The sequence below is a fragment of the Tachysurus vachellii genome, chromosome 12 (genome assembly GCF_030014155.1).
Source record: "Tachysurus vachellii isolate PV-2020 chromosome 12, HZAU_Pvac_v1, whole genome shotgun sequence".
NCBI lineage: Eukaryota > Metazoa > Chordata > Actinopteri > Siluriformes > Bagridae > Tachysurus > Tachysurus vachellii.
This window is the reverse complement of record NC_083471.1, coordinates 12,499,299-12,520,196: the sequence shown is the minus strand read 5'-3', so window position 1 is coordinate 12,520,196 and position 20,898 is coordinate 12,499,299. Positions and strand designations below refer to the sequence as shown.

Here is a 20,898-nt window from a genome sequence, read left to right as displayed (position 1 = left end):
TGGAATGTGCATTTCATTAATTAGACTGTTTATTTGGTGTCATGCAGGTGATTTTATTGAGGGTCCAGTGATGGAGTGTTGATTTAATGAAAAATTACTCTTTGCATGTTCTCAGTCACCATGGCAACTTCTGTTTTAAAAAAATCTGAGAAACAAATAATGTGGTTGTTTTACCTGCAAATGGTTGTAATACATGTCCTTTGATTGTGTTAATTTATACAGCTAATTGTAGTCAATTTCAAGTTTAGTATATCAGACAGCTGGTGATATATAAATCTGCTTTCTATTTATTTTGAATATATAGAAATAGAAAAGCCCCAATATAAATATATGGGATGTTTTAGCCTAGTGGTTAAGGCGTTGGATTACTGATTGGAAGGTCATGAGATTGAATCCCAGGTCCACCAATCTGCCATTGCTGCGCCCCTGAGCAAGGCCCTTAACCTTCAATTGCTCAGTTGTATAAGTTGAAATAAAATGTAAGTCACTCTGGATAAGGGTGTCTGCTAAATGCTATAAATGTAAATATTCATTCATCAAGGCAAACAGAAACCTTTGATTTTTAATGAACTATGGATATATTATTTATCTAAAATAAAACAAGTAATCTAATAATGACCTTTTAGGGAATCATTTATTAAACCATTTTATAAAACATCTGATTCTGAGTCAGGGGCCAAGAACTTTTTGTTTTATTAGTTGTCATAGCAAAACATTTTACTTACTGTATCAGACAAACCTATTTATAGCTGTAGCTGTTGTACATGAAATTATAAAAAAGTGAAGAACTAAGAGCAATATTCTACAGATTCTGCCAGATTTTTCTTGTAGAATTATTCGCTAGAGGGTATTTCACACAAATTTGTCATTTCCTTGAAACAAAAAAGGCTTAGAGTATGTATGCAAGGATTAAAATACAACATCTAATAAGGTTAATAAGAATATTGCTAATATACTGTAATGCTGCATGAATAGAAGTAGTAACATTTTTTTTCCTATAATCATTTCAAATTTGCAAAATGTCATTTGAAAATAACTTTTTCACTCCTTATTTGGCAGTTTATGAAACAGTATTTGATCCAGCACATGGTTTTGCCATTATTATTATATTATTATTGTTATCATTATTATTATTATTATTATATTGTGCTCTAACAGTTCATTTTAACAGCTAACAATTTAATGTTGATTATAAGATGCAGGATATGGGCTTAATCACAATTTTTTTAAATTCTCCCTGTTGTGTTGTCATATGAATAAAATATTGACAAAAATCTGATTAATTTTTGGCCTTCAATGAAACTATTACATAGTTTTCTGAGCGTATTTAAAAACCAAAGCCAAAATTTCATATTGGGGTTACTTTAAACTCAGACAGTAGCACTATACTTAAAAATTAGTCCAAGATGTAACAGTTACTGAAGATAATCTTCACATATTTTCTTTCTTCTATGTATGATGACAAAAATGGCCAATTAAATAACTCATTTTAAATGCCATAAGTAACAGTGTGTTTCCCTCCCATCTTAGAGAAAAGCCAGGTATTATATAAACATGATAAAGTTAGGTGTTTCAGAAATACAGAAACTACCCCTAGGCAATACATAGACTCGGTGTTTAAGTCTAGGCTAAAAACATTTGTTAGTCAAGCCAGAATGGGTAGCTAGAATACCCAGTGAAATGATTGCAGCAGAAAAAAAATAAAATAATACATAGTCTACTGTCATAGTCTAAGTTCAATTCGTTATTTTAAATTAACAAACTAACAAATCTTCCTGGACCAAAAAAGCCCAATACTGATTCCCTGCCAAGTTTAAAAGAATCAATTTATGAGCTCATAATTTAATCAAACCTGCCTCTAAGCTACAACAAACAAACAAGAAGGTCCAAAAGCCAACACTGTATAAAGTTATGTACCATCACTGATGTATTTGTTGACTTTAACACTAAGCGGTACAGTGAAAAGTGAAGCAAAGCCGAGGTGCAACATTATCTGTAAAGGGCCGGTGTAAAATATAAACTTAACTAAAATATAAACTATAACTGTAAAACGTTTACATACCTGCTGTGTGAATACCGGTGGCATCAGAGGAGCCAGAAATATACACTGTGGCATCAATAAGTCACAACAATAAGATGCTTTTTTGTAAATACTAAGTAAATGACTTTTTTCTTTAAATGGCAGTAATGTGCTTATGCAAATGTAACAAATGCCTTTTTTTTGTCATCTTAATGTATACACAAAAATTGCAGTTTTGAAGTGACTTTAGTGTGGTAAATGACAACGCAGATGGAAATGAATCTATTTACTAGAACACCATTTAGCTATTTTGGGCTCCATATAAGCAATAATATTAAAAGATTTGATTCAGTTGATCTTGCCCTTCAGATGACTAATCAGTTCCTACTTTCCTCTTTCCCCATAACTGGCCCTCTGAGGATAAGTCTGAACATCCGTATAATTTCAGTAGTTTTATTGTACACTCTGCACCAGGAGACAATCTCGCCTGTTCCACTCTCAGATAACGTCTGACTAAATAAAACTCCTCCAGGACTTTTTAGCCATATTTGTCTTAATGTTTATGTACACATAACATCTCTGGCTATCTCTGATTTCGCTTTCCAAATGTATGTACTGTGTCCTATCACACTGGTGGAGGTCCTCTTCCTCCTCTTCCCCCAGGGCCTGGGGAGCGTGTCACTGGTGCACGAGGATTCACAGCAGCCAAAGAAACATCCTTCTGCATTTTTACTCCTTTGCCATTGGTGGCTGATCCTGCTTTATCTGTGACCTTCTGAGATTTTCCTGCAGACGTTTGACGGGCAGGAGTCTCTGTGATACAAATGGAAAACATGGATTGACAAAAGAGAAGATAGCCTGGTGTATTGCGCTCTTCATTAAGCACCAAATACTAACCCCTTAATATGAATAATAAGAACCAAAGATCAGTTTCATGTGCAGGTTTAGCTTGTATTAGTTTGTGTACATGACAAAAAATGAATACACACAATTATACATAGTGTGGCTGATGTATAATAAATAAGCTTGTAAACCCAGCTGTCAGTCTGGCGTATAATTTTTTTATTCCAGTTGTATCAGAATTAAATGAGCAGTGATTGACAGTCGTAATCACCTATAAGCAGGGAGTATTTTTCATATAAAAGCAGATTGTTTGTAGTCGTTGATGCGTCACGTTCTGGCTTTGGCTGATGGTACAATAGATGCAGGTACGTGCAGTTAGCATGTAGCTGTTGGCTAATAGTGTCTATTTTTTTGTGTGTATGGCATTTAATGACCCACTTGTTTAATCCTTGTTTGCCTTTTGCCTCTTTGGGTGGCTTGTATCCCTTTGGTGTGGCTTGAATGACTGGTCATCTCTCATGTATGTGGCCTGAGAGGAAGTTCTTCATTTAAGTCAGTGGTTAGCCTAGCTTTTTTAGTAATGTGGGATTTCTTGTATCCCAGTTAATTTGTCGGTGTATATGAAGGCTGTAAGAGCTTTGAAAAGAACAATGCGTTATGGGTAATATTCTATCCAACTATTATCATGAAGATGCCGTCATCTTCCTTTGCTATCCTTAAATATTGTGGGAACACTGTTGTCTTCCCTACATTTGTGAGAGGATTGTTGTGTCTGGGTTCTTTGGTTGTCATTATGCTAATTTTATTTTGGATTCTCATAAACATTCTCGTTAATCTCACGAACACTAAATTCTCATAAATCTCCTAAACTCTCTACATTCGTTATGTACAGACTTTCTCTAAATCTTTGTGGAGAGGGTTTTCTTTTTAACCCTTGTATGTTATTCGGGTCTGTGGGACCCATATTCATAAACATCAATAGTTTTGAAAAACTTTTCTTCCTTGTAAATTTGTTGATTTTTTTCCACTCATAATTTGATTTTCTTTTTTTTTTTATTAAATTTTATTAAAAAACAACAAAAAATGAATAGCACTTCATTTGAAAAGTAAAGGGCAATTATTAACCATATATGCTGTTTATATTGTTTGTAATTGGGATGAAGAAAACATCTATAGAGTATTTTAAAGTAAAATTTTTGATTGTGTTGAATTAAAAACCCAAAAATGCAGCGGGTCCACCAGACCCATGAACACTGGCTGAGTAACAAAAGTTCGAACACCATACAAGGGTTAAGTTATTATATAGCTCATGAATGTCTCTCTGAAGGGATCTTTGTTTTTTATTTTGTGTAATGCCTTTAGTAGGTGCTATGAGCTGGATGATTCCAGCTAATTTGTGACTGAAGCACTTGTGTGATTTATGATCTACTGACTTTGGATGAGATCCACATGGGTGGAAGGATCTTCTCTCATCTTGAGGTGGCAGTTCCTTCAGCATGTGCTGGTTTGATCAGAGTGCATGGGGACCTTTGTGAGGTTTGAATAACTACTTTGGTGAACCAGGTGATTGTTACTCCCTCTTGGGAACCCCAGCCCTGTATTGGTATTGTTTGTTTATTGTCTTGGTATATTTTGTGTAGTGTACAGGATATGCTTCAGTCTTTATGTAAACTGTTTTGTTGTATTTCTGTTTCTATTACTGTATTACATGTAACTGTGAGTTGTCAGACATAATATCATACATTATATATATTTTAGGAATGACTGTATACGAAGTTTTCATATCCTGGAACTAGATTCATGCCTCTTGACTTGTCCACCATTTTTATAATAGAATCATACCTGTGTGACTTAATGCCAACATTAGGGTATTGTTAACATTCCCCTTTGGTGAAATTCCCAGGGTTGGCATAGAATTCTATGTGAAGAAATTTGAGTTGTGGTTTCGATCTATAACAATGCCAAATTTGCCACACAATCTTCAACCTCATCAGTCTGATTTATCATTCGTTGCTCAATAGAACACTGTCTTGTGACTTCGTGTGTTCACTCAATTGGCCCAGTTTCTTTCTGGAAATATCTAGTTGAATTATTAACCTTAACAGGCATACAGTGAATTATGCAAGCCACTGTGTATATATTGCAAAGCTATAACTGGTATATTTTTTGGACATTGAACTGCAGTCTGTTTATATGTTTTGAAGATGACATACTGTATGTCTATATTTATTCAATTTGACCATTTGAGAATACACAGTACTCAGGTATTCAGGTAAATGTCAATAATGCAAATTCTGGTGTGTTATTAAATCTTTTTTTGGTTTGGATGGATTGCCTTTTAAAATGGGGTTGTCACCAAAACCACACCCTTTTATTATTTGCATCGTAACTTCCACATAATATCAACTTAATCTATAGAGCTGCTAGGTGTTGTGTGGTTTATTATTTATCTGGTACATTTAGTTAATTATACTGTGCATATTTATGATAAAGCTGCTCTGTTTTGATAGATAGTGAAATGAAAACTGACTTAAAAACCATTATGACCAGTATATGGAAGAATTAATATAAGTAATCATGAGGCTACTAACCTGCTTCCTCTTTAGCAGGTGTTGGTGGTGATATCATAGATTTGTTGGGCAGAAGATCCTCCAAGTCTTTCATCACCTGATTAGTGCTGTCTTTATTGTTCCTCCGGTTCTTCTCCTCATCTCTTTGCTAGTGAAAAATCAGATACGAACTGGGCTTTCACTTGACTTGACTTGGATAGATCACTTTGCAGAAGCATACCGTATTGTGTGTTTAGTAAAAGCATACATCTGTTTCGGAAAGCACTGGGGTGGAACTTATGGTGGAGTTATAAAAAATACACACCATTTGTATCTTCCTTTTCAGATCCATGTTGGCTTTCTGGTAGGCCTTTGAGACTGTATTCAGGTAGTAGATAGCTAACCTGTGTAACAACAGACAGTAACCTGTAATAACCCCTACTGTATACAGTACAACAGAGGTCAGCTGTATAAATTCATGAATGCATTTATTTCATACCAAATATTGTTTTTCTTTTGAACATTTTAACAATACTAAAAGCCTCAGCCCCTTTCCTACTGAGCACTCACACCATGAGAAGTACAATAGATATGATGAGTCCTGGGTTGGATGCGTAGGTGAAGATGTTGGCCATGAATGCTGGAAGGTTCTGGATCGTCTCGATTACCACATCGTACATCTTTTCTCTCCCACTGTTCAAACACAACCATAAGTCAATTCTAAAGCTGTTGGTCTTTGGTGGTTGATTTAACAACACCCATGGTTCTGAAAGCAGGATGCAGGGAACCAGAAATCATTGGCACAAGGTCCATGATTTATTTAATTATTTATTTTTTAGATTTTACAACTACCTGTTTTCAGAGATATTTAGTACTGAGTTATAATAGATATGAGTCTATTTTACTATTAAAATGATATGAATTGATTTAAACCAAACTCTGTTAACTATGGCAAGTGACAAATGCCAAGAAAAAATCAAATAGCAGTAAAAAACAACAAATAACATGTGTTTGCCCAGTAGACAATTAAAGAATTGGTCTTTATGGAGTAAATTCCTTTACTCATTTAGGTCATATTTTCCAGATACTAGGCCAAGTATGGTTTTATTTTAGAAACCTATGCATACCATTAAGTTTCAAATTAGAACTTGGAGTCACATTAAAATGTTTGATCAGTTTTTAGTATTCTGGGCAAAAAAATGATCTGAATGTAACCATTATAACCTGGGTATGCTTAATCCCTAGCGCAAGATGATCAAGATCTGATATTGTGTTTAGGAGAATGTGTATGACCTGAAGGGTCCACAGTCGAATGAAGGTGACATAGTCATCATGGTGTAGACCACAGGCATGAGGCTGAGGAAGAGTACCACCAACAGGATGCCCATGTAGAAGTTGTTGGAGCGTGAAGCTTTGAACACTCTTTCATGAGGGACGTTACTGCTCATTACAGCCCAGCACTGGAAATACATGGAAGTCACGAGGCGTAGAATGTTTATACCCACCAGCCCTGGGGCATAAAATGCACCCATCCTAAAAAAAAGGTATATGAGTATGAGTTCCTTAGTATAAAATTTATTTTGCCAATTTAGATCAAGTATTATATTCTCACCATATCATTCCCTGGTTGAAAATGAGCCCTAGTACATTTCCGCTGATATCAAACTCTGCATATGAAGGCTGCAAAACATGAATAGACAAATGAAGTACATAATAATTAATGCAAAATTTGGTACGCTTGGTATATTTCTCTTTCTCTCTCTCTCTCTTTCTCTCTTTCTCTCTCTCTCTCTCTCCCCCTGTAATTAAGTGCTCTGAGTAGAGTCAGGTGTCTCTGTGTTAGTCTTGTTGTTAAGTCTCATCTATCATCCTAGATGTTGCTTTCAGGGTGTCGTGTTAGCGATGAATACTCAAGTAAACCAAGCAGAATTTAAATCAACTGAATCAGTAATTATTTTGAGAGTTCTAACTTTCATTTCAAATACAAATGTGTACATTATGTTGAATGTTGTAATTATTTGTTGTTTTTTTTTCATTAAATTATATTTTACTGCTGATTAATAATAAATACAGTAAAAACATAAACACGCAACATTTCTTGCTTTATTAAACTAAATTTGTAATAATCAATGGGTAAGAGATGGGAAAAAAAGGAAACAAACCTCTATGATTTTGACCACATGAAAAGCAAGTACTGTAATTGTTTTAGACATTCCTACAGTATAATCAAGTGTCTCTGCCCTCACATATTTTCAGCTACCCTCTTTGCCCTGCAAAATGGAGGAGACTTCAGCCTCACAATGGTAGGAGATGTCCCCTCTTTAAACCCCTCATCCAAAATAGAATCCCACCAAGTGTAATAGCACAGAAGTAGCTGTTCTGCATCTTTGAGGGAAATACCTGTGCTCCAGCACCATAGTAATGGTACAAAATCAGGATGACAGACTTAAGATCTGTATTGATTCCCAGAGTCTATACAAGGTGTTACTTTAACACTTACCTGGTGAGGTCACAGTTTGTCTCCGTGATAGACCTGACACAAGATCCTAATTTGGTGTCCTTTGCACCAGAGGAGGCTTCTAGCTATTTCTTTTAAGACTTTAAACATTTAAGGTTCCACTTGACTCCTGCAACCGTGCACTTTTTAACCCGCCATACCAAACCCTCAAACCAATCCCCACTGCATCCACACAAATAAGAAATTTACATTTATGCCATTTAGCAGATGCCCTTATCCACTTACAGACATGCTTTTAAAGTCACTATTAATGAATGAATAGATACTGGTTCACTAGGTCATGGACTAAGAATACCATCAGTCTAACCCCACAGAGACTTAGATAGTTGAAGCATTTCAGCAAGGTGTAGGTCTTTACACATCATTTGAAGACTGCCAGTGACTCAGCTGCTCAGACATCTAGGGGAAGTTCATTCCACCACCTAGGTGCCAGAATAGAGAAGAGTCTTGATGCAAAGCTTCCTTGTACCCTGAGAGATGGTGGAACCAGTTAAACGGTGCTGGAGGAATGAAGGGAGCATGCTGCAGTGCGGAAAGTGATAGGAGCTTTGAGGTAAGTGGATGCTGGTCCGTTTTTGGCTTTGTAGGCAAGCATCAATGTTATAAATCTGATGCGGGCAGCTACAGGAAGCCAGTGGAGGGAACGCAGCAAAGGGGTTGTGTAGGACAACTGCAGAAAATGGCATAAAGAACTTGAAAGAGCAGAGAAACACTGCCTAGAATACTTTCTGAATTTTTTTTATTCCTCCTCTAATGCAGAAGTTAAAAGAACTGAAGAACGTTTTATGCCACAATAAACATGTTGAACATGCCTTGCTGAGTATTCTGGGTTGTCAGAGAACTTTTCACATTTGTCTAAGCTTTTTCAGAGAGTCTAAAGAGAGGTCTCTAAAGTGGTTCACATACTGTACCATGTGCCCCACATTACAAATACCTTCCTGACAAATACACATCTGCCTCTCTTCCCAAGACAAGCAGAAGCACTGTAGCTGATTGGAGTCCTCAAGATTTGGAATGCTCAGAATTTCAGGATATTAAAAACAATGGTCAGATGGGTTGCCCCTCAAGTGTTTTATTACAATGGTAGGCTTTTATATAATGTAGTAAGTGAGCAGTAAGCAGCAGCTACTGCAGTGTCCTTCCCAATCCATGACATGATAAAAAAAAAAGGAAGGACCACTTCTTTAATGTTACCTTGGCCCCAACATACTGTATATGTGGAAGCTTAAGCCACACTTATATATGTATGACTTTCACTGCATTAGAAAATCTCACATGGTATGCTTTGAATCAATCTCATGCTGAAAACCAAATTCTGATTTGGTTTCTGCAAGTTTGCATCCAAAGAACCTCTAGAGAAAAAATGGCCTCCATCACCTTTCCTTTAAATTTCCACACAAAAATCGTACCATCAGATCCATTGAAATTCAATTTGGATTCATCTGTACCCATAATAGTTGATCCTGTTTTGAATACTGTTTTCCTAAAATACTTCTTTGGGTGTCTGCTAAAGAAGTAGTGTTAGATTAGATTAGTGATATATATATATACTGTATATATATATATATATATATATATATATATATATATATATATATATAGAAAACCAGAGGTGGGTAGTAACGAATTACATTTACTTCGTTACATTTACTTGAGTAAATTTTTTGGGTAACTTGTACTTTTTGAGTATAATTAAAGATGCGTACTTTTACTCTTACTCAAGTAGATTTTTAGTGGAAAAACTTTACTTTTACTTTGCTACAATCGGCGGCATTCCTCGGTTACTCAAATGGTAATAAATATGATATTTAATAAATAATAATTAGTTTATATGACAAGTCTCGCGAGACATTGGAGAGGCTGCTTCGCGAGAGTATGCTCATGTGAGTATGAAGTTTAGCGCGCCTCTAGTTGGAAGATGATGGCTGAAGCAGAGGAAGACGTTTGCGCTTTATCAAAGGCAGATCACCCATGGCCTCAAATTAATTCTATATTTTCACTCCAAGATGTAAAAAATAATAGCTTTATAATGCGATGCATTCTGTGTGCACCAAAACAAACAGACATCGCAGCTTACAAGAATTCCAGCTCCAACCTAAAAAAACACGTAGTGGTAAGTGTCAAAATTATGCCTATTTGATGGTAATTTGGTAACTATGGGCACTTTGACCTTAACGTAATACTACATTTCACACACTGTCTAAATGTTTTCCCTCATATACGCTCTTGTGCAATCCTGTGAACCCTACAAACAACACGTTCATGAACAAACCTTCATTATAAGCGTCTGCATTTTCATATCCATGTTCCACAAAATAAATTGAATTGAATGCTGTAAGACGTTTTGCATTTATACGCAAATCCTGACATCTCACTAAAGTTTTTTTTGACTAAGTTTTTTTTTTCAATAAAGTGTAGAACATATACAAAATAAAAACGGGATTATATTTTGTTTTATCCCTACCTAAATAATACATGTACTTACTTATAAAATGTAACAAATGTAAGAATAAAGTAAATTAATCTTAAAAGGAAGAGCAGGTTAGCCCAGCACATCATTCATTTACATCATTAAACCATTAATCACATTTTATCACATTTTACTCAAGTAGTTAGTTACTAGTTACTTCTCATCTGATTGATATGAAGCAAAAATCCTGATTTTCAAACTATTTGGAGAGCTTTCACACACCTCTCCTTAAAAGTATATATATATATATATATATATATATATATATATATATATATATATATACTTCAACCTGTGTTTTATATTAGCAGAATAAAGAGACTTTTAAGGAGAGGTGTGTGAAAGCTCTCCAAGTAGTTTGAAAATCAGGGTTTTTGCTTCATATCAATCAGATGAGAAGTAACTAGTAACTAACTACTTGAGTAGTTTTTTCATCGGATACTTTTTTACTCTTACTCAAGTAACTATTAAGATTGTTACTTTTACTCTTACTTGATTATATTTTCCATAAGTACTTGTACTTTTACTTGAGTACAGATTTTGGATACTCTACCCACCTCTGTACTGTATATAAGTTACCTTGAATCTTTGGGAGGAGGACAAGAAGGGTTGCATTCACGTTAAAGAGCACTTACACTGCCAAAGTCAAAGTTCACACCAGCTCATACATAAGCATTTCTTCAGTTTGTACTGTTTTAGAATAAAAAGTGAACAAGAAATTTTTAAACAAAGAGCAAAATGTTCATATTTTAAACTTCTAAACAGTAGTCAGTAATTTGTGACTTTCACAACATTCTTGGTCATCTTCTCAACCAGCTTCATGATTGAGATTCAACACAGGAATGATCCAAGTTACCAGATCCAGCTGCTTCTTCCAAGTTCTACATAAAAAGACTACTTGTTTTGGGAAACAATCCATGTTATCATTTTAAAAACATAGCTTATTTGAAATAAAACAATTTATCAAAGGACACCACCTAGAAGCCACTCACACACTCATTCCCATCTAGAGACCATTAGCCAGTCCACACACGTATAATGACACATCATGATCTCAACAATGACATGGTATTGTATATTGTTGTATATAATATACTGTATATTGCACATTATGAAACCTGCATGGATTGGCAATGATAAATAATATTAAATAGTATTATCTGTGGTTATTTTTTTAAACTAGGCTGTTAAATGATGGTGTATTTGTCTAAAATATTCTATCACATAGTTAATGCATGAATTATACAGTGAATTACAAGACTTTATTTCCTGGAATCAAAAGTACCCTTTAAAATATTAACTTCTTAGAATCATTAATAATAACTCACAAAGCCAGCCTCAAGGTCCCAACACCAGCAGTAGTTGAGGAAACGTACAATTAAAGCTCTCATGAAGTCTCCAACCAGGATCGTCAGATATGTCACCTGAATATCTGACACCGTTAGCTTCATAAACTCCTACAGCAAGTAACAAAAATAAATAATTTTGAATCAAATATAGCTGCTTATTTAAAACTATAGTTTGTTTAATGTGAATTAAATAGGTTGTTACGCACAATTCCTACTTCAGTCTCCCAGCATGGACCCCTGATGATATCAGCAGGTGCGATGTCAGGGGGTGGAATATTCTCTGTCACGTTGTGATACAGTGTGTAGTTAGCATAGTACTGAATTAGTGCCCAGTCAGTTTCATTCTTTATCAGTTTCTCCTTCTCCAGCTTTTGAGAAAGAGCCAAAAAGGTAGTAGAAATTTTAATGTTAAAAATTGATTTTTTTATAAACATTTAGTATGACTTAAGGTGCGCCCCAAATTACACACTTATGGCTATTTTAAGGTATTGTGTAGTATAAATAGTGTGCCACCAAGTGCACTTTAACTATTCAATCGACCCTCCAAAATCAACACCCATAGCTTTGTAATGGAAAAGGGGTGGGGCTACCAGGCACTGGTGCTGGATGAGGAAAAACAATTGAAGATGGTTGATGTCACTTCTGGGGACAAGAAGTCTTAAAATGTCTCTTAAATAACTTGTTGACATTTGCCATCAATTGGGAAACTTAGATTTACAGTTAGTAAAAAATCATTAGTGTTACAGGGTGTTTGTAACGATGCTACCCTTCTAAAATTTATTAGCTGTACAATAGAGTACATAGTGCATAGTGTGCAGGATGTAATTTGGGACACAACTTTAGAACATTATGTCATATCTGCCTCCTGCATCTCTGTTTTACCTTCTCATTGACATCATCAATAAGGGCAAACAGAAACGTGTAGAGGTTTCCCAGGAAGAGGGCAAAGATGCGGCCCAGCTGCCACTTCAGGGCGATCCGAGGATGATAATCCTCCAGTTCAGCGATGGTCTCAAACAAAGGTGGACACACCAAACCCAACAAAGACATTACAATCTCCACCTGTAGGACACATTATTAACAAAAAAGAAAAAAAAAGTTTTTGTAAAATATAATGGAATTAAAGAAAAAGACATTATTGTAATAGTTTACACATTTTAAGTTACCTCATTTTTCTGGTACCAGGATAACTGATTGCGATCCAGTTTAGCGAAATCTTGAGATCTTTTCACCACAAAGTAGATAAGATATCCGCTTCCTCCCAGGCTGCACAGTATCAGTAAATTAGCAAGGACACGCAGAAATCTCCTCAAATGAATGTTTTCATCCTTCAAATTCTCTTGCTCATCCACTATAGATTCCTACAGGATCATGATTAAAGTCAGACAGAACATCCAGAGAAGAAGCTAAAATGCACTGTACTGTAAGTTTGTAGACACTTGACCATCACATCAATATATGCTTGCGGAACATCTCATTCCATATTTTTCCCCCTTTGATGTTATAATAAGCTCCACCCTTCTGGAAAAGCTTTCCTCTAGATGTTGGAGTGTGACTGAAGTAATTTTTGTTCATCCAGCTACTAGAGCATTAGACTGAGATGAGACTCTGATGTTGGATGTTGATGAAGAGGTCTGGAGTGAATTCGGTGTTCTGACTTTCATGTTTATAAAAATGATTATATTACAGATTTATGCTCAGGAGTTAGACCAATGTATTAACCCATGATAACAAATTTGTGTTGTTATTTGTTTTTTGTTATTTTTTACACACTTGATTCAACTAATCAAGCAAATAAAGCATTACATAAATGAATAAAGTGTGTTTCGGACAAAACAGTTCCCTCAAGGCATTTCTTGAGTTAAAGTAATTGTAGACATTTATGAAATTATGCCTGACCTTGAAGCTAGTTGTGATAGAAGCATACTTATTGTCGGCTGTCTCCGGGTTTCCAATGAGGTAATCCCAGCTAGTAAACAGTTTCCAGCAAAAGATAAAGTCACTCTCCTCCCCCCCGTCACCTCCTTCATTGGCATTTCTTGCCATCCTGTGACATATTAGCCAGTGACTATCAGCAAGTCTCTCCAAGCAGTATATCATTATTTAGAATTTTTTTTAATGCAGGCAGGTAAATCCTGCCTAGGAAAGAAAGACTCACGTCCTTATTACCACCATCAGACTGTAGCCAAAAATTCCTATTCCAACTAGGAAATAGGACAAGGGTAGACGGAACTTAAGTAATCCAATAGTATTCAGGTTATTATAGTAGCCATAAAAGAGGACAGAGTACTTGCAGTAACCCTTTAAAGACAAAAAATGAAAATATTAAATCGGGATTTGAATTTGAAATGAATGTTTTTTAGTATTTCATATAATTTGGTAAAATAATCTATTCCTTACTCCAAATTCAAAAAGGACTGAGAAGTCCATAGCAGTGGGCTGCTCCTCTCTAGGGACTGTTTTCCTAGCAATGGAGCCATACGGTAAACCCATCAGGACCTCCAGAAAGAGAGCGAGATGTGACTTTACAGATTACTTCAATCACCAATCATCTGTCTGAAAAAGCAGGAATAGATTCAACAGAATAGTAATATGTGTTCAAATGGTTCAGCATGAATGCCTGAATGCTTTTATTGATGGTTTTCAGAATGTGTAGACTATTTGGCATGTCTGAGTTGACATTCAGTATTTAACTCACAGGACACCCCAGCAGGTCCAAGCCTATATCCTTTCTTTAACTAAAAATATTTTTACTTCCTGTTTCTACTTTAATAGTTCAGGATAGTACTCAGTAATATATATTTAGGATTTAGGATGAACAACTGAAAAAAATGCAGGAGGTTAAGTTTACAAATTTACTAACAATGTCAGCATCTTTCTAATCTTTCGATAGTTGTAGCAATGCTTCCATTCCATCATTTTTTCTGACACCATTATTTAACCAAGTCCAAATAAAACAATATATGGATCTATTTGTCTCAAAATATCATGAATTCTAAGTTTACCTCAGGAATGACAACAAGCCCAAACATGAGGCCAAAGAGAACAAGGTTGAGGCCATACATCCACCTGAGGAAGAGGAAGTATGAGGCTACAGATGACCCAAAGTGACCTTGAATTGAAAAATCAGAGCAAGTCAGCAAAAATGACATAATTAGCAGCTCTAAAATGAGCCAGGAAATCAGATATGTTTTTATTAACACATATAAATCTGGAGACTCAGCCAAAACCAACTTTCAACTTCTTTGATTTTCCTCTCCCATGGAATGCATGCAGTCTTAAAGTTATCGAAGTCACGATTGAACTTGATCAGTTTCTGAAAAAAAATTACAATCCATTTAGAAATTATATGGTTTCTTAAACACCACAATGATATGTTAAAGACGATCACATACCTTGGTCATCATGACTTTAAATGCGTAGAGCCTCCGGCCTTTTCCTTTACCCAAAGCACCTTCAAACTTCTCTACAAATTCTTGTGCCTCCCTAAAACCATTTACAGAAACAGACAAATGAGATAATCTTCCTATGGTGTCGTTAAAAGAAAAATTGAATTAAAAATATAGCATTGCAATGCTAGCCTATTTAAATTTTTCATACTGCTACATTACATGCAGTAAGTGGCCCAATTCACCATCTCTGTGGGGTAAACACACACACTGACACCTGTTCACCAATATCACATTCCACCTGCTACTAGTTTCCAATGTAACCCAAGACACTGGCCAATTAATTACCCCCTGGATTGGTGATAGGTGGGGATTGTGGCGAGACGACACATTAAATACCTGACACAAGAAAGACTATCTTTAACAGTAAAATACTAAATTCATGCAGAGGCTGTCCTAACAATTTAAAAAAATTAAACATATAGCAACGTACACATTGGGGTTTGCTATTTTTAAGTGTTTTTTTTTCAAAACTTTAAAAGCTATTTATGCTATACACCTGAGGAGGCATGCTAGTGGAATAAAGAAAATATATTATGTAAGAAAACAAACCAGCATTGACAAAAATGCCCAGAAACTGAACAACCAGCTATCCAACAATATGCAGAAGCTTCTGAAATGTATGCTATTTAAGGTAGTGGGGTCTCAATCTGTTAAGGATCTGGGTTGTTGATGGCAAAGTTGGGATGTCCTGCTAAATTGGAGTGGCTCCAGGAGTGCTATAGCATAAACAATTCTGCACTCTGACCCCAAAATTCCTAAGCTGGGATATTGAAGAAAAGAATTTCACTGGGCTGTAATGTATATGTGACAAATAAAGGCTTCATCTTCTATTATAAGTCAAGACAGATAATAATCTTGTAAGCTAACCCAAAAGTATGGTGGCCGAGAAGTGCAAAACACATTAACAAATCCAAAAACACAATAACAAATCCGAAAACAAATTAACAAATCCGAAAACAAATTAACAAATCCGAAAACAAATTAACAAATCCGAAAACAAATTAACAAATCCGAAAACACATTAACAAATCCGAAAACAAATGTGTTTGTGTTTTCGGATTTTTTAATGTGTTTTCGGATTTGTTAATGTGTTTTTGGATTTGTTAATGTGTTTTGCACTTCTCGGCCACCGTACAAAAGAGTTGTTGTAGGTTATGAAATACTCAGAATTCCGGAAGCCAACCAAAATGAACCATCATCTAGCCAGACTCATAGATTACCAGGATTTCCATCCAGGTACCAGGCCAATGAAAAGACTCATTTGCCATATTGCCAGCCTTTTTGTCTAGAAAGCTGTTTCTCCAGCATTCAGGTACTCAGCGAAATACAAACCACTGAAGCCCAGCTGCCAGGACAGGCTATCAGTGTTCTCCTGGTCAGTGTTTGACTCTACTACCACTGAGCTTGTCTAAACTATCATCATCTATTCTGCTTCAAGATTGCCTGGGCCACTCTGAGGTAAAGGTTCACCACAAGGCCATAGTAGAAAGGATTCAAGAGTACTTTATTTCACCTGCAAGATAGATATGATTGAGGCTCTATGGGCAACACTAGGTTCTGATAAATTAATGGAAGATTGTAGTTCAGGGCATGGAATTCTCTAAGTGTAACATTTAAGCTACAACCTAAAACTGAATTGTAGACACATGATTCTATTATAACTCAGATGTCAACTATAAGTCCAGCAATGGTGCACCAAAATCTGGACCATAAAAGATGGCCCAGAAAGCCATTTCTTGAACCAAGAAGAGGCTAAGTTACTTCAAAATCCCGAGTCTCCTTTTCATTCGCCACGGTTTGTTCCGGAGTGTGGCGATAAGTTTCTTCTTTTCTTCAACCTCCTCTTTTAGCCGAACCATTTCACCCTCTGATAGAGAATCAACGTCTGACTCGCCTGCAGATGAGCTGCCAGAGAGGGATATCAGAAAAAAAAGTCTTTAAGTGGCAACCATTTTTAGTCTCTAAAACAGTGTAGTTTGTAATTCGATCTATGATCAGTAATATAAAGCTAAAACATGTATGTTCAGGACAAAGCATTTGAAGACTTTTCTGTACACTTCAGAATTCCCCTGTGGTTCTTGATGCCAGAGAATCAATATAGTTTTCTAAGGAAACTGCCAGTTACACATTTACAGTCCATGACTACTACCACCACCATGTTTCACAAATGACAAGGTACACTTCAGATGTCCTGTCCTTCTCACTGTTGTCCACTACATTATAGAATTCTATACAAAGAGTCCATATATGATATAGAAATTCTGGAAATTTTATATTTCTGGCAAGAAAATATTACGGGTGATTTTATGAGCTAGCTAGTTGAGGAACAATCACTAAGGAAAAGGCTGAGTTATTGTTTGCATGGAGATGCAGAATGAGGTGAAAATCTTTGCCCATAGTGTGCTAGCTGTAGTTCCTGATCTGTTATCTGTTCTGTCTTCTGTTTTTAGTTATGCAATTATATTTTTGTTGAAATGCTAGTCCTCATTTTTTTTGAATATTTGTGTCTTTTCCAGTGTTACTGTAACTTCATTGTCACTGTTTCATTTAAAATCTAAAGGACTAAATGATGTTGTAAAGTGTGCCAGCCTGATATTTTTAAGCTTAATGATTTGAAAAAAGTACACAACGTACATGCATATGTTTAGTGTCATATTCTGAACTCATCATTCCTTTTAAGACTTTTTAAACTAAAATATTAAAAGCTAGAAAGAAAGCCTATAGAATACTCTACCCGCTACCATCTCCTTTTTTCTTTTTGTCATCCCCCTTTTCTTTCCCATCTTTACTTGCTCCTTTTCCAGTCTTCTCTTTATTGTTCTCTTCCTCTTTTTCCTTCTTGGTCTCTCCTTTTCCTTTTTTCTTCCTCCCTTTGTCCTCTTCGCTGTCCATGTCAGAGTCCTGACTTCTGGCATTTTTCTTCCTTCTGTTGTTTGCTCTTCTTCTACCACGGGGTTTCTCATTTTCATTGTCCTCAGAATTGTTATCTTTCTTTCTTCTGCCTCTTCTTTGACGAGGAGCAACATCTTCCTCGTCATCATCATCACTGTCTGCTGGTTTTGCTTTTGTGTTGCGAACAGGAGGTCTGGGTCTTCTTGCACTTTTTGGTCTGTTGTTTGTGTCCTCTGAGGAACAGGTAAGACATTGTATTGTCCTGGTTCATATACTACATTCATCAAACTTCACATACAAACAAAAATGCACTCATGTATTTTTATAAAAATATAAATGTTTTAATTAATTATTAAGACTAGCATAATTTATTTCAAAAAATACAAAATGCTGTAAAGACAATAATGTATGTGTACACACACACATATAAGGTCCTATTAATGTTCTGATCATTTAGAAAGAACAAATAAGAATTTATTTTAAATATTTATGTAAGCTAAAATGACTTTTAAAAAAAGTCAATATTTTAGTTTAAATTGGCCTTCAGAATTACTACCATCATTCAAATAGAAAACATCTTCAAAACAATTCAAACCCACAAACAGTTTGAGACCACATTTTGGGGAAAAAGGAAAATAACAGAACATTTTAGAAATTTAGAAAATTCTAAAAACAAAAACAATGACAATGCTTTGTACAAAAGATCAGTTTTTACTCTCTTCTACTGATGTGTGAAAACTGATGATACTCCAGTAGATTTGCTCAAAAATGCATACAGTTTTACACAAATATGTGGAGCTCAATTTTACAATTTTACACTGAATCAAAATGGGAACAAATCAAATAGTAAAAAAACAAAACATATTTAGATTCTAGTTTCTGTCTATCACGTAACATGACTTACCATCACTCTCTAATTCAGCATCAATCTCAATTCCAACTACAACACAGTCATAAGCACAAAATGTTAAATAGATTATAAAGTTCTTTATATAAGGTATAAAAAAAAAACATAAATTGTAGTGTTCAAGAAAGCAGTATGAACAAAGTTTTCGTTTGTGCGCAATCTTTCATTCAAATACGCATGTAAAAAAGCTCCAACACACCAAACATGTACAAGCAAAATTTAAAGTAACCCTGCTGTTTTTCTCACCATCATCCAGAGTTGCTGTGATGCCAGTTTTTGGGCGCGGCATTTCCTCTGTTTGTGTGATTTTAGTATTTGGTTATTCCTCTAACCTGCAGCATTCTGCTAGTGAAGGCATGTGACACAGACGATACAGCTGAGTGGCATTCAGCTTTTCAGCTATGTGTGTGCATGTGGCAGGTGCATCCCTCCAAAGCTCAAGCATCAGATGTCCCCTTGGATACTGCAAATGATATCACTCCGGAAACTGGCATGAAAAAAGCCAAGCAGTTAGAGGAGAAATCTCAAGAGGAGGATGGACAAAAGACAGCGTAAACTGACCTGGTCCTAACCTGCATGCATCTACGTATTCCTTTAATGAGCACGCTAATAGAGCTAGGAGCTGCTGACCGTAGATAACACTGAAAATACTCTCCTTCAGTTACAATTATTTCACTATTGAATTTTTTGTGTTTACCTTTTTTTGCCTATTTGGAAAAAATATTTAGAAAAAATCTGCTCAAAAGAAAGTAAATTATATAATGAATATTAAATACACAGCACCACGAAAGATGTAATAGTCATTCCATCCCCTCCAAAAAAAAAAATCACATTAGAGCTTTTGAAAAGACACATGGGTTCATTTTATGTACTTAACAACAACAAATAAATACCATACTGATATTTTTATGCTGTCTTTCATTACCTGTAAAGAAAGTAGCTCTTTTTTATATATAGTTCTTTAATTAGTCATACACATGTCTACTTATGTGGACATAGCTAAGCCTGATGAATAATTCAGGTGGGAATCTGACACTGAGGCACAACCTGTTCAGCCATTAAAACCTTCTCCTTCCTAGAATTATGGCGCTGTTAAGCTGACCTTCACATGTACATTATGTCCAGCATTTTTTTTTTAAACTGATAGTGAATGTTAGTGATGTAATGAAGATGATACTATGTAAAGCACTTTGAACACAGGAAACAGGAAACAATCTGAGCTCTGTGACTTTGATTGTGGCATGGTTTTTGGTACCAGATGAGCTTGTTTGTTTTTCAGGAACGACTGATCACCTAAGATACAACAGTCTCTAGACTTTACTTCAAGAGAGAGGAAAATATTATATACTATAACATTAGTATGTCCCCTGGGTCGGGAAAACTGACTGTCCCCTTCCAGGAGTGTATGCTTTTCTTTGGCTTGGCATACAACAACACTGTTTTTCTTTATCTTTTTCATTATAAGGCCCAAATTATATGGAGTGAAAGAAACATACTGATTATGTTACAGTCATAAATATTATATTTATATATACCTATATACTGTAGTATACTTATAATATTTTCTATTAATTCTAATCCATTAGGTAGCTATGTATTTGCATTCAAACTTCTACCATTGCGTTTGGTTTTATGCTTATTTATTTATTTTGTAAGATAGAAAATTAATTTAGCAAGTCACAAAATTTTTGTGGTGAGATGGAATTATTTCTCTAATGCATAAAATTAATTCAAATGATTAATTTGGCTTAAAATTAATCATTTGAAGCCAAATAAAATATATTTGTAGGTTTATGGGTATATATCAGTGGTTAGATGTGTATCTAGCCTTACATTTTTGCCCTCTTAATAGTTAGGGGCAGAGGTGGGTAGAGTATCCAAAATCTGTACTCAAGTAA

General features: G+C 35.4%; 1 protein-coding gene across 1 annotated transcript; it reads right to left on the bottom strand.

The window, feature by feature from the left end:
- Positions 1-2,645: 2,645 nt before the first annotated feature.
- On the bottom strand, positions 2,646-19,289 carry tmc2b (transmembrane channel-like 2b). The gene is made up of 20 exons (XM_060882592.1): positions 19,247-19,289; positions 18,998-19,033; positions 17,936-18,326; positions 16,963-17,136; positions 15,145-15,235; positions 14,984-15,065; positions 14,755-14,861; positions 14,150-14,248; positions 13,908-14,050; positions 13,649-13,796; positions 12,916-13,110; positions 12,632-12,811; positions 11,956-12,117; positions 11,729-11,857; positions 7,025-7,092; positions 6,706-6,945; positions 5,983-6,105; positions 5,738-5,816; positions 5,455-5,581; positions 2,646-2,833 (listed from the first exon to the last, which is right to left on the bottom strand). Exons 1-20 carry the CDS (start codon positions 19,287-19,289, stop codon positions 2,646-2,648), a joined length of 2,805 nt encoding a protein of 934 aa, XP_060738575.1.
- Positions 19,290-20,898: the final 1,609 nt, after the last annotated feature.

What these genes read in the sequence shown, in the direction of transcription:
- tmc2b (XM_060882592.1), bottom strand. Translation starts at nt 19,289, where the DNA reads ATGCCGCGCCCAAAAACTGGCATCACAGCAACTCTGGATGATG. An exon ending in TTAAAGTCATGATGACCAAG is followed by an intron (nt 15,066 to 15,144) that starts GTATGTGATCGT and finishes ATTTTTTTTCAG; the next exon opens with AAACTGATCAAGTTCAATCG. An exon ending in CAGTCCTTTTTGAATTTGGA is followed by an intron (nt 14,051 to 14,149) that starts GTAAGGAATAGA and finishes TTGTCTTTAAAG; the next exon opens with GGTTACTGCAAGTACTCTGT.